This window comes from Typopeltis vanoorti, chromosome 5 (genome assembly GCF_054136105.1).
Source record: "Typopeltis vanoorti isolate ZY-2024b chromosome 5, IOZ_Tvanoo_1.0, whole genome shotgun sequence".
Lineage (NCBI taxonomy): Eukaryota > Metazoa > Arthropoda > Arachnida > Uropygi > Thelyphonidae > Typopeltis > Typopeltis vanoorti.
The window spans coordinates 42,446,415-42,458,985 of NC_143553.1; the positions used below are offsets into that span (position 1 = coordinate 42,446,415).

General features: G+C 35.1%; 1 protein-coding gene across 2 annotated transcripts in view; it reads right to left on the reverse strand.

The window, feature by feature from the left end:
- Positions 1 to 12,571, reverse strand: part of Oga (O-GlcNAcase) — a 375,302-nt gene that overhangs the window by 329,412 nt on the left and 33,319 nt on the right. For both annotated transcript variants that reach the window (XM_090392376.1, XM_090392375.1), the window contains exon 2: positions 2,628 to 2,679. In XM_090392376.1, the coding sequence (XP_090248502.1) occupies positions 2,628 to 2,679 (52 nt within the window). The remainder of the gene's footprint in view (positions 1 to 2,627; positions 2,680 to 12,571) is intronic.

Here is a 12,571-nt window from a genome sequence, read left to right on the forward strand (position 1 = left end):
GCTGGATTTCTGTTAAGGTCAATACTAACATCATGTTCCACAAGAAGATGCGCACAAATTCACATCTTCTATAAAGAGGAATTTCCATAAAGAGTGATTGTTCCTGGCAAAAGATTTATGTCAGCATACTTCAGAAGAGGTTAAGAAAAAAATGGCAGGGAAACTTTGAGAATAACGTATTCAGGCAAATAGAGGTTGTAAGGATCAGATTTGCAGAAGAACCAAGGCAACTGGATAGCAATCAGGAATTTTAATTGAAATTATTTCTGCTATTCTGTCAGGTATTCTGGATCAGAACAGAAATAGTAACTGTCAGATTTTAGGGAAAGACAACATATACTAAAATATTAATTAAAGTTATTTAATTAATATTTTAGCATATATATATATATATATATATATATATATATATATACACACGTTGTCTTTCCCTAAAATCTGACAGTTATGGATTACCAACATATAAGTTTATCTACAATAGAAATAGTAATTAGACCATATAAAAGAGAAGTCATGGAGGTCATCCCATTTGGCCATTCTTGTATCAAAGGTTACAAACTGAGAATGGCTAAGTGAAGGCTGTTTTTTCATAGTATAGGAAACTTGGCCAAGGATATAGTTTGAATTATCAAGAGTAGAACTGACATTTGTAGTATACATGGACAGACAGCTGGTTACGAAAAAGTCAAGAGTGTTGGCAATTTATAGAGGATCATCTGTAATAACCACTTACACCACTATGGCCATTAAGTTAAAAAAAAAAAAAAAATAGTACATACATAGCAATGAATCAGGTGTTTGAAACTGCATTTGTGATCATCTGCTGACTTATTTCTAATTTTAGATCTGTTATATTTCAAAACATCTACCTAGAAATTTAGTACAGTGATGCAACAGAGATTAGAAGTAAAGAGAAGCATCAAAACAATTCAGATGCTGGTAAAAATGCATATTTGTGAATGTTCCAATACATGAATAATGTAGCCACTATTTGGTAAGAATCCCAAAGACTCAAGTACTCCCCATTTATCACTACTTACTAATGAAAACAGAATCATCTGGGACACCCAATGGTCATCACATCTGACACTAGTATTGGGTTACTTGGATTCTCCATTTCTATAATTGGGAAATTAAGAGGAAAGGATGATTAGCCCTTTTGCTCAGCTCTCATATGGGCTTGAGACTGGCATGGAGTATCCACCATGAGTCAGAATTTTTTTTTAATTTCACCAGTGAATGAAAAGCAGTAGTGGAAATAAATTGGACATGTATTGAGAATGAACAGAGGAGACACAGGGGATAGCTTCGACGTGAATCTTGGAAGAAAAAGGAAAAGGCCTGAACTAATTTGGAAGAGAATGATAGAAAAAGAAAGGATAGTTGATTGGAAAAGCTGGAGAACAGCAGAGAATTAGTTGCAAAAGACAGGATTAAATGGAAAAGATGGATCTTGGCTATTTACCACAGGGCATGAAGAGAACAGGCAGATATGGGCTGATGATAAAACCAAGGATGGAGCTTAAAATAAAGCGAATGAAGTAGTTTGCAGCCTTCTTAGAAATCCTGATACCATTGCTGACTGATGAAAGTTGCTCCAGGAAGGAAGAAAGCAAACAGGACTTGTCTATATGATGACTATGCATATATTATCCCTCACATCACACAAGCTATACATGTATTTTAAGAGTCTGTTTCTAAGGAGATAAACAAAAGAAGCAAAAATCAGAATATCTCAAGAAGACCTTGATTAAAAAAATTAGTATAATGCCATACTAATAAAAATGTAATTAGAAAACTATGAAAAAAAAGGGGGGAAGGGGAGAGCCAAGAATTGACTAAGTACTGAAAAACATCACTGATAAAACAGTGATGTTCTACCAGTGATGCAAAAGGAATTTTTAATAAGCACACTTATTAAAAAAAAGTTGCATGCATGTGATTGTTTAATAAGTGTATGGCACTATACCTTTAAGAAAGCTGTCGTCTATATTTTAGATTGCCAAAGATCCCTTATACATCAAATTTGGATTTAATAGCACAAAAATTAAAAAAAAAGGGATAATATGGTGCAGAAACAAAAATGCTCTACATAGTCTTAATCTCTAAATACTCTTAAAGTTTAAAGTGATAGGAGAGATGTTAAGCACAATAACTCAGTGCAATAAAAATAATGGAATTTTTTTTTTGGGGGGGGGGGAGAGTTCATACTAAGTAACACATGGTCTTCCATTAGTAATATCAACATGAATGAAATGGAATACAAAATAATATACTGGACTTCATAAACAATATTTGCATAAATCATATTTCAAGACAGCAAAAATTCACATTCATTAACATTTAAACCTAATATACATTATGAAACAGTACTTTTGTGAAGATACTGTAAGCATATTAATGTAATATGATCCTTATGAAACTGGTTATGGTAGCAAGGAAATGACCCTATCTAACATAATGGTTGATGAATTAAACAATATCAAGAAATGTATATAATTTGGATAGTATACATTCATTAAAATTGTAACCTACTTTAAAACCACTATTGGGAATTTTCTAACTCATGATATTTCCAAATTATAAACAAGAAAAAGAACTATGCGTACAATTCTGCTAAAACTTACTTTTCAAACAAATCTCTTCTTTGTTCAGGAGTCCAAGGCCTTCCATAAAATCCTACAAATATTCATCAAATAATCATTAACTGTGCAATAACATAATTCAATAACTCACATTTCAAAACTAGTGGCTGCTAAAATAGTGAAGATAAAAGATACATTTAAATTACACTCAACTTGACTGTGTAATAATAATCACAGCACTTACAGATCTCTGAGGCTCATGATGTGCTAAGATTGGCTTTTCATTACCATAATTTTAGAATAAAGTGGTCAAACTTATGTTTAAACATTTGAGTAAATTGGGTCTGCTCTGTTGGCCAGTTTCAGTGTTTGGAGGATGAAAAACATGAGTTTATGAGAGGGAAAACAATGCCACCTCCATGTAAGATTGAATAAATCAACATCAACTTGATATGCCCTGATAAAGTTTCTTCACATCCTAGATAGGATTAGAACCCAGGTTTTTCTAACCAAAGGGCTTTGTTGGTTGGAAACACTTGGATTCCAACTGACTAAATTTACTTTGTACCAATATTATTTATTGTAACTTTATCTTCTTCTTTGAGTACCATCTCCTATTGGAGGTCAGTGACCACCTTGGCAAATTTTGAATGATCCTCAGCCACTCTGAACAGTTCCTCAGAGATCATGCCAGTCCACTATCTGATGTCTGCCAGCCAAGATTTTCTTCATCTTCCTTGTCCTCTCTTCCCTTTTATAATCAACTGAAGTATCATATTTTTCATTACAAAGTAGGTGATCAAGATATGCAGTTTTTCTTCTTTTTATGGTATCAAAACGTTCACGATTTCCCCATTTGTTTCAGTACTACTTGATTGGACGTTTTTGCTGTTCATGGGGTTTTTAACATTAGTCAGTATAATCACATCTCCAAAGCTTCACTTTTTTTTTTTTTCAAATGGATGTTACCTTCAAAGTCCAAGTTTCTACATTGTACAACAGTACAGACCATACATAGCATATAACCAAATGTACTCTAAGCTCTAAATTTAAATTGCTGTTACACAGTGTTGATTTCATCAGGAAAAAAAAAAATTTTTCTTAACATTTCAATTCTAATTTTTCTTTCCATTTCAGGATTGCATTCTCCATTTAACCAGCATCCGAGGTCCCATTTAAAAAAAAGTGCTGAATTATGAATTGGTTTCTCGCTTATGACCATGAATTTAGTTTTGGAGATATTCATTCTTAATCCTGTTTTTTCACTCTCTTCGTTCACTAGTTCCAGAATATTTTGAAGATCCTGAATATTGTCAGCCAGGAAAGCTGTGTCATCAGCATATCAGATGTTTTGATGATTTCACCATTTACATTAATCCCTTCCTTTCAAGATTTTTTTTGAAATATAGCTTCAGTGTATATGTTAAAAATGAGAGGTGACAACATATATCCTTGCCTTACTCCTCTCATTTGATGATAATTGAGTCTGTAATAGCATCATCAACTTGAACAGATGACTTTTGATTCCAATATGTTTTCGATGATCCTGATGTCTTTACCATCTAATCCAATTCTTTTTAATAATTCAATCATTTTAATATGTTGGATTTTGCCAAACGCCTTCTCAAAGTCGATGAAGCAAATGAATACTTCCTTGTTTTGGTCACTATATTTTTGAAATAAGATTTGAGAACAGGAAAGAGCTTCTCTCGTACCCAAATCACTTCTAAAGCCGAACTGGGTATCATTGAAGGCGTCTTCACATTTTCTGTATATTCTTTTTTGAATTATTTTCAGAAACATTTTGAGAACATGACCCATTACACTGATCATCCAATAGTCATTACAAGTATTTGCATTTGCTTTTTCAGGTAGCAAGATGAAGGTTGACTGTAACCAGTCTTGAGGATGCCTGTATCATATATCTCATTAAGTTGTTTTACTATATAGTAAAGTATAGTAATATAGTAATGTTGTTGCCTTCTAATGACTTTACTATTTCCGCTAGTATTCTATTAGGACCTAAGGCTTCACCATTTTTAGCTGAGTTCAGTACATATTCTACCTCTGATCTCAGAATGCGACCTTCCATCTGTTCATAAGTATTTTCTGGGTTTTGTCTGTTATCAGTAAAGATTCTTCAACATATTTCATCCATTCTTGTATTTTATCATCCTTATCAGACATTATTTCTCCCTTTTTGTTTCAAAGGACACACAGTTGCTTTTTCTTAAATATACCTAAGGTCACTTTCAGCTTTTTGCATAGATTAAAACTGTCATGCTTTTCCTGTAGAAATTCTATTGTTTTATATTTTTCATTATTATTCCTGACACCTCCAAGGGGTACGAAGACTCATTGCGGGAGGATACCTACAACTGTCTCAACCACTACACCAAACCTCTACTACGAATCATCTCCATCAATGCCATCTACTGCCCACCACAACTAGTATTTTTTGTCTGTAAATTGTGTGTGTTCTGAAGGGCTGATTTGTCTGTATGCGGGATGAAAAACCCGAGTTTCTGGGGGAAAAAACCCTGCTACCTCCGTATGAGATTGGCTAACTCACCTTCGATTGAAATCGTCCAGATAAAGATTCCTCCCGTCGCAACGAGAATCAAACTTAGGCCTATTCCAATCAAAGGGCGCGATGTACCGTCGTTCTTCCAATTGCGCTACGGAGGTGCTCATCCAAATTTCTTTTGCTTCTTTGATCTTGCCTTTAATAATTTTCTGAACCTCTTTATATTTTGTTGGACTATGATTTTTATATTGTCTACGTTAATCCATGAGAGAAAGAATTTTTTGTCAGTATTCCAATCCTCCTTTTTTACTGCTCTATCAGATCGCAAAGTATTGGCACATTTCTCTATGAAGACAGATTTTAATTGGTCCCACGATTCATCAACCCTTGTTGACATCATCATCATCCTTGATAAGTACTATCTCTTGATTCAGATCTTCACTCAATTTTTTTCTTATCTCTGGGTATTTTTTAACTTTCCTAGATTAAACTTTTTTGTTGACATCACTTAGACTGAAAGTATAGCTTTCAGTCTAAGTTTTAACTCTGTCACCAGTAGATTATGATCAGAAGCAATATCTACACTAGGATAGGTTTTTGTACTCTTTATGGAAATTCAAAATCGTTAATTAATTAGCAAGTAATCAATTCGGTTTCTGACTATATTTGTATTATTATCCTGTGGTGATTGCCAAGTACATAGTCTTTGGAGCAGTAGCTTAAACCATGTGTTTGTGATTATTACTTCCTCTTCTTGGAAGAATTGAATAAGACAGTCTCCTCTCATTTCTTGTTTCTAGTCCATGTTTGTCAACTATATCTCCACTTCTACTTTTCCCAACTTTAGCACTGAAATCACTCATGATGATGTTAATATCATGTTTCTTTGTATTTTTCATTAGTTCTTTTAACTGATCATAGAATTCTCCAATCTCGGTATCATTCTTGTCAGCAGTCGGGGCATAGAACTTTATAAGATTGATATCTACTGGTTGACCTTTCAGTTTTAATAACAAGATCCTAAGTAGGGGATGAAAGTCAACAGTAACTTATTGGCATCATTGTTTTAATATTATTCCAACACTGTTTTGATGACTGTTTTCACTATTTCCAGAGTGGTACATTGTAATATCATCAACTTGTGTTTGGCCTGATCCAGGCCACCTAACTTCACTCATTCCTAAAATCCCAATTCCAAGTTTTTTCATTTTCTGGATAGTGTTTCTTAGGTTACCTGCTTCGTACAAGGTTCTGACATTCCAGGTTCCTAGTTTTAGCGGAGACGCCATTCTGAGCCCAAAGATTCTTAGCAACCCTATCCCATTTAAGGGACATCGGGAAGTTGGGGCCATTTGTGTAGATTTGCTCACCATGGTGATTAGTCTGGAGAGAATAGAGCAGCAGTTTCTCCATTTGCTTTCTGCTCTGCAGTATTACAGACATACACAATAAACTGCATTGCCATCTGCAATTTTCTAATCACAAGCTTTAATATCATCATGAGACTTCAACCTTGTGTCAGTACTGACAAAGTTGCTTCCCTTTGTCAGAGGAATGAATCCTTTATTTTTCCTTGTAACCCTGGGTAAGTGCCCTAACCAGGTATTGCCAGCTGAACTCAGGTTGTTTATAGATGTCTGCTCCTCTGAAGATTCTTCTGCACATTTCACCATTGGGATATGAATCCTCTTCCACTGATTTGTCCATTGTTCTTCACAGAGGTTCATTGGCGTCCTTGTAACCTTATAAAAGCAAATAAAGGAAAGAATCTTGTATAAAACAGATGTGTTCATACAGAGGACCCTGATTTCTGGAGAGCTCTTTCCCCTGGGCAGCAGATGGAGGATCCCATCAGATATGGTGGGGTGGTCCAAATATATTGAATAAGGACCCATGAACCTAGGTATTATCATCTTGCTAATAAGGATAGTGGAATCCCTAAGGTCTCCTAGATGGGTTTGCTCTCTTTGAGACAGAGCCCTTTCCTGTTTGGTCTCATATTTCCAACTCCTGTTCACTTCCGATTCCAATGCTATTAGACCAGTCAAGGGCTTGAAGTCTTTCCTTTTCTTACCTTAAGCTTTCTTTGTATGGGTAGAAAGAGCTCACGGGGCAAAGAGGTCCCTCTCTCTGTGGCCTGGTACATTCTAGTGTTTGTTCACTACTGGCTGGGAGAAGGTACACTCCAAAAATAAAATTTTTATCCTCCAGTTAGGGTCTGAGCAAAGCTGGAACCTCTTATGTAAAAAACTTATTGCTAAATATCCACAAGGGAAAGGCAGAACTTGACAAAAATTTAGTAAATGAAATTGGCTACAAACAGACTGTGTTAAAATGAGCTATTAATAAAAATTAGATTAAGTGACAAAAAAAAAAAAAAGAGAGAGAGAAAGGTACTGGAATTAAGGTTCTCAGTGGTTACATACACATCTGGAGTGGCATGGATAAGGCAAGCAGATCAAGAGCTGGAATCTCTTTGTGGATAAAAAAAAAAAATTGAAAACCTCTATTAAAAGGTGGGAGGAAGTCAATGAACAGTTACTAAAAGGTAGTACTCAATGTTTATGGAGTGCAAATGATAATCACAGAAAAATACACACCGACAGATGATGCACTCAAAGATGAGTATTTTGAGCAGTTGAGTGAACTGATAGAGACATGTACAGATAACCGAGAGCTTCTTGTCTTTGGGGACTTAAAATGCAGAAATGGCAGTTCTGGTCAAAGGATTGGGAATTTAACACATGAACCTTTTAGTGAGGCCGAATAGTAATGATAATGATTGATCACATTGTGCAAAGCACAGGACTGCCAGCTGATGAATTCATACTTCCAGCACACTGATTTTTACCTAGGTGTTGCATACAAAAGGTTTACAATCTATTACAACCATCTGATTACAAAACGACAGAGATGCTACAGTGTGAGGGACATGTGAATATTGAGAGATGCAAAATTTGGCATAAACCACTATATGTCACTTGAACAGATAATTGTGTCTAGAAGGACTAAAAGGAGAAATGAGCAAGGATAATCAATCAAAGATTGAATGCATGTGAAGACTGCAGTGCTAATTATGGATGTGCCAAATATTTTGTTTTGCTTCAGTATTTGGCAAATTCAGCACATTTTTCAGATATTCAGCTTTGGCCATCAGTAGAAAGATTAGGGGTGCTTAAGGGTCAAAGCTGTATAACTGAGAGGAGACCTCCACATAGCTTTCAAGGACTGCGGAGAACCGACCAGGGCTTCTGACCTAATGTCCAATCCTCACCTTCTCGTGGTGCACCCTGTTAGGTATCTACTTTGATACTGAACGAACAAGGATGGGCTGGCAATTTGGGATTTAGCTGACCAAACTGTATTCTTATTGGTTAAACCAAAATAAAAAATGATGGTACAACATGACAAAATTTCATGCCGGCTGGGGCATCGCCCAGTTAAACAAGGTCCCCGTTGTTTTTGCCAGGGAACCAAGACGAACAGCGAAAAGTCAGCTACTGGAACAAATCTGAAAACAAACCCCAACTCAACATCACCAGAGTTAAAGATCGGTACTATCAACGTAAGAAGCCTGAATGGCAAAGAAATGGAGCTAGCTGAGGAATTAGATAAGTACCAGATCGACATAATAGGGGTGACTGAAACAAAAAAGACCAAAACTGGTGAGATCTTTCTGAGCAATAAATACAAAATGTTATATTCAGGCAATGACAATCAAGGAAAAGAAGGAGTAGCCATAGTATTCAACACAAAATACGAAGCTAATCTTCTTGAATGGCAGTCAGTCTCAAGTAGAGTAATGTGGGCAAATATGAGAATGGGGAACTGGACAATGAGACTTATTTGTGCCTATGGTCCCACAGAAGGTTCTACTAAGGTATTTTTTGACGCTTTAGAAAAAGCAACTGACACAATGAAAAAGGAAAAGTTGGTCCTTGTTGGGGATCTAAATAGCACAGTAGGAAATGATTGTGAGACATACAAAAATATTTTGGGAAAATTTGGAGAAAAGAGCAAAGCTAATAATAATGGCAAATATCTGTTGGATTTCTGCTCAGGACATGGACTGGTTATTACTAACACCATGTTCCAACATAAAAATGTGCACAAATTCACATGGAGAGAAGAGGCTAGGAATAAGAAAAGTCTCATTGACTATGTTATTGTTGATAATGATGTTTTCTCCCTGGTGCAGGACACCAGAGTGTACAGAGGATTTGAAATTGGAAGTGATCACTATTTAGTCTTGAGCAGGATAAAATTGAATTTCATATTGAAAAGAATAACATGTAAGAAAGTTTTAAAGCGAATAAAAGTTGAGCAGCTCTCAGATGTGAACTGTAGACTAAAATACAGAAAGATTATTGAAAAGAAAATGAAAGAGTTTGAGAACAGGAATTAAACCTTGGATATTCAGTGGCAAACTCTGAAGAAAACATTGATCGATTCTGCCAGAGAGGCATGTGGTGAGGTTGTCTGTAAGGATAAAAAAAATCAGAACTCCCTGGGTGACACAGGAAGTTAAAGAGGCAGTGAAGGAAAAGAAGCAAGCCTATCAAAAGTTCCTGACAAATAAGTCAGCTTTTACTCTTACAGAATACAGAGACAAATGTAAGAAAGCTAAACAGTGTGTAAAACTAGCTAAACAAAAGTCATGGGAGGACTTTGGCAAGAATATAGAAAATAAATATCAAGAAGGTGGCAAAATATTTTGGAGGTTGTTGAAGAAGCTTAGGAATGGAGGAAAGAGTGCTGTAAAAGGAATTAGAGATGATAAAGGTGACATGAAAACGGGAGAAAAAGATATCCTTGAAGTATGGAGTAATTACTTTGAAAAACTGCTAAATGAAACAAGCAGTGATGACAGCACAGTGATAAAAAACACTGACCAGGCATGCAGTCAGGAATACATATCCATACTTGAAGTAGAAAAAGCCATCAAAGGCTTGAAATGTGGAAAGGCACCAGGAGTAGATGATATTCGACCAGAAATGCTGAAGTATGGTGGTATAAAAGTCTTACAGTGGCTGCACTGCATAGTTCAGAAAGCCTGGACAGAGGGACGAATTCCCGATGATTGGAGTAGAGCTCTCATAGTACCCATATATAAAAAGAGAAATAAAACTGAATGTGAGAATTACAGAGGTATTTCCCTACTGAGTGTTCCTGGCAAGATCTATGCAAGTATACTTGAGAAATGGTTGAGAAGAATTGTGGAAGAAAAGCTTGGTGAAGAACAAGCTGGATTCAGGCCAAATAGTGGCTGTCAGGATCAGATCTTCACTTTACGACAAATAGTCGAGAAAGCATGGGAATATAACAAAGATCTGTATTTAAGTTTTGTCGATTTGGAAAAGGCATATGACAAGGTGCCAAGAGAGAAGCTATTCAATACGCTGCAGTTATATGGTGTCAATGGGACATTATATCAAGCAATACTTAGTCTTTATTTGAGTTGTAAGTCAGCAGTTAGAATTGAAGGAAGTACAGGAAGATGGTTTAATGTTAAATCTGGTGTGAGACAAGGATGTACATTATCCCCTCTGTTATTCATTATCTATATGGATCACATTATGAAGGAAAGTGGTATTAAACCTGATATCAAAATTGGAGATGTTAATGTCAGCTCTTTGCTTTATGCGGATGATGTTATACTTCTAAATAAATCCGCTACAAGTCTGCAAGATTCTCTGACTAAATTCAATTGCTGTTGTAATAGATATGGTATGAAGGTCAGCAATAAAAAGACAAAGACAATGAAAATAGGCAGAATCATTGAAAATGTCAACTGTGTTGTAAATGGAGAACCTGTGGAACGAGTAAAACATTTCAGCTACTTAGGCACGATTTCTACTGAAGATGGTAAATTAAATATAGAAATAGACAACAGAATCAGCAAAGCTGGCATGGTGGGAAGTCAATTGAATAAATTCATATGGAATAAGAGAGAAATTAGTCGGAACACTAAATTAGCTGTATACAAGACAGTGTTCAAACCAGTTTTAACTTATGGATCTGAGAGCTGGGTCAGAAGTAAAACACTTGACCAAAGACTAGAGACCGCAGATATGAGAGTCCTGAGAAAGATTAGAGGTGTGAACAGATGGTATCAATGGCAATATCATATTAAAAATGAGGATATTAAGAAAGAAATTGACATTGTCAGCATCCAGGAATGAATTAGCAGAGCTAATCTCAGGTGGTATGGTCACTTAAATAGAATGGGAGAGGAAAGATTAGCAAAACAAGTGTTCTCTGCCAGGTTGGCAGGAAAACGACCCAGAGGAAGACCATGATATAAGTGGATTGATACGGTACAAAGTGCCTTAGACGATAGAAATATAAGATCTGATAATGTTGGAGTCTTGACAAGTAACAGACTGATTTGGAGGAAAATTGTAGATAGGAAGTTAGTAATGATGTAATTTTTTCATGTAGTACTGTCATATCCTGTACACCTCTTGAGGGTACATGGCAGGAATTTGATGATGATGATAGAAAGATTAGGTATTTGGCTGGCCGAAGCATAAAAATTCCTGTTACATATGTTATAACAAATGCAATGAATCAAGAAAAAAGAAAAATCTGCTTATTTTGCATGACCGAATATAAATGATTGTTGAGTTTGCTATATATAGGCTGTTTCTTTGGTGATTTTTTTTTTTTAGTTTACATTATGCAGTCTTAGAAGTAGTTCATATTATGAAGTATTAAAATTTGTCGTAAAATACTGATGAAGAGTAGAGTTTGGGCCATAAATAATAAAAGAGCAATATACAGAAGTTTTATGATTTATATGAAGATTCAAAATTTGCAAGATATATTGTAAAATATGCAAATAACAAAATATCTGGGTGACACAGGAAAAAAGTAGTACACATATCTGATTAATCATACTTCATTAATTCATACTTTATAAATCATACTTGATAATTCTACCTAACAGCAATAAATCTGCAAAACAAAATGAAACTGAATATCAAACCACAAAGCATGAACAAGCACACAGTCAAATCTAAAATAAATCCGCCAAAACCACATTATTTGACGTTAACAAATAATCTATAAAAAGGATGCAGATGACAAATGCATGTCTTTGCATTATGCAATGGGTGAAATGATTGCATTAGATAACAGACCATACTTAACTTTTTAAAGAAAGAAAAATTTTCAAGAGACTAATAAAACTTATTGTACAGTACAATTTATCAGAGAAAATTTCTTTTGGCACTAGCTAATACATTCATCGAAAGAGTTTTTCAGAAGGGGAAATATTTATAAAGACATCAAACATCGGCTTCTACCAAAAATGCAAAAAAATTTATTTTCCTACATCTAATTTATCGTGAATTCAGGTTGATTAATAATTCTGTACTTATTCTCTATATTTTGTAATTTAAAATAAAATTTTCTCAAATATTTTGTTATTTGAGAAAATAAATGTAATATTTTTTCT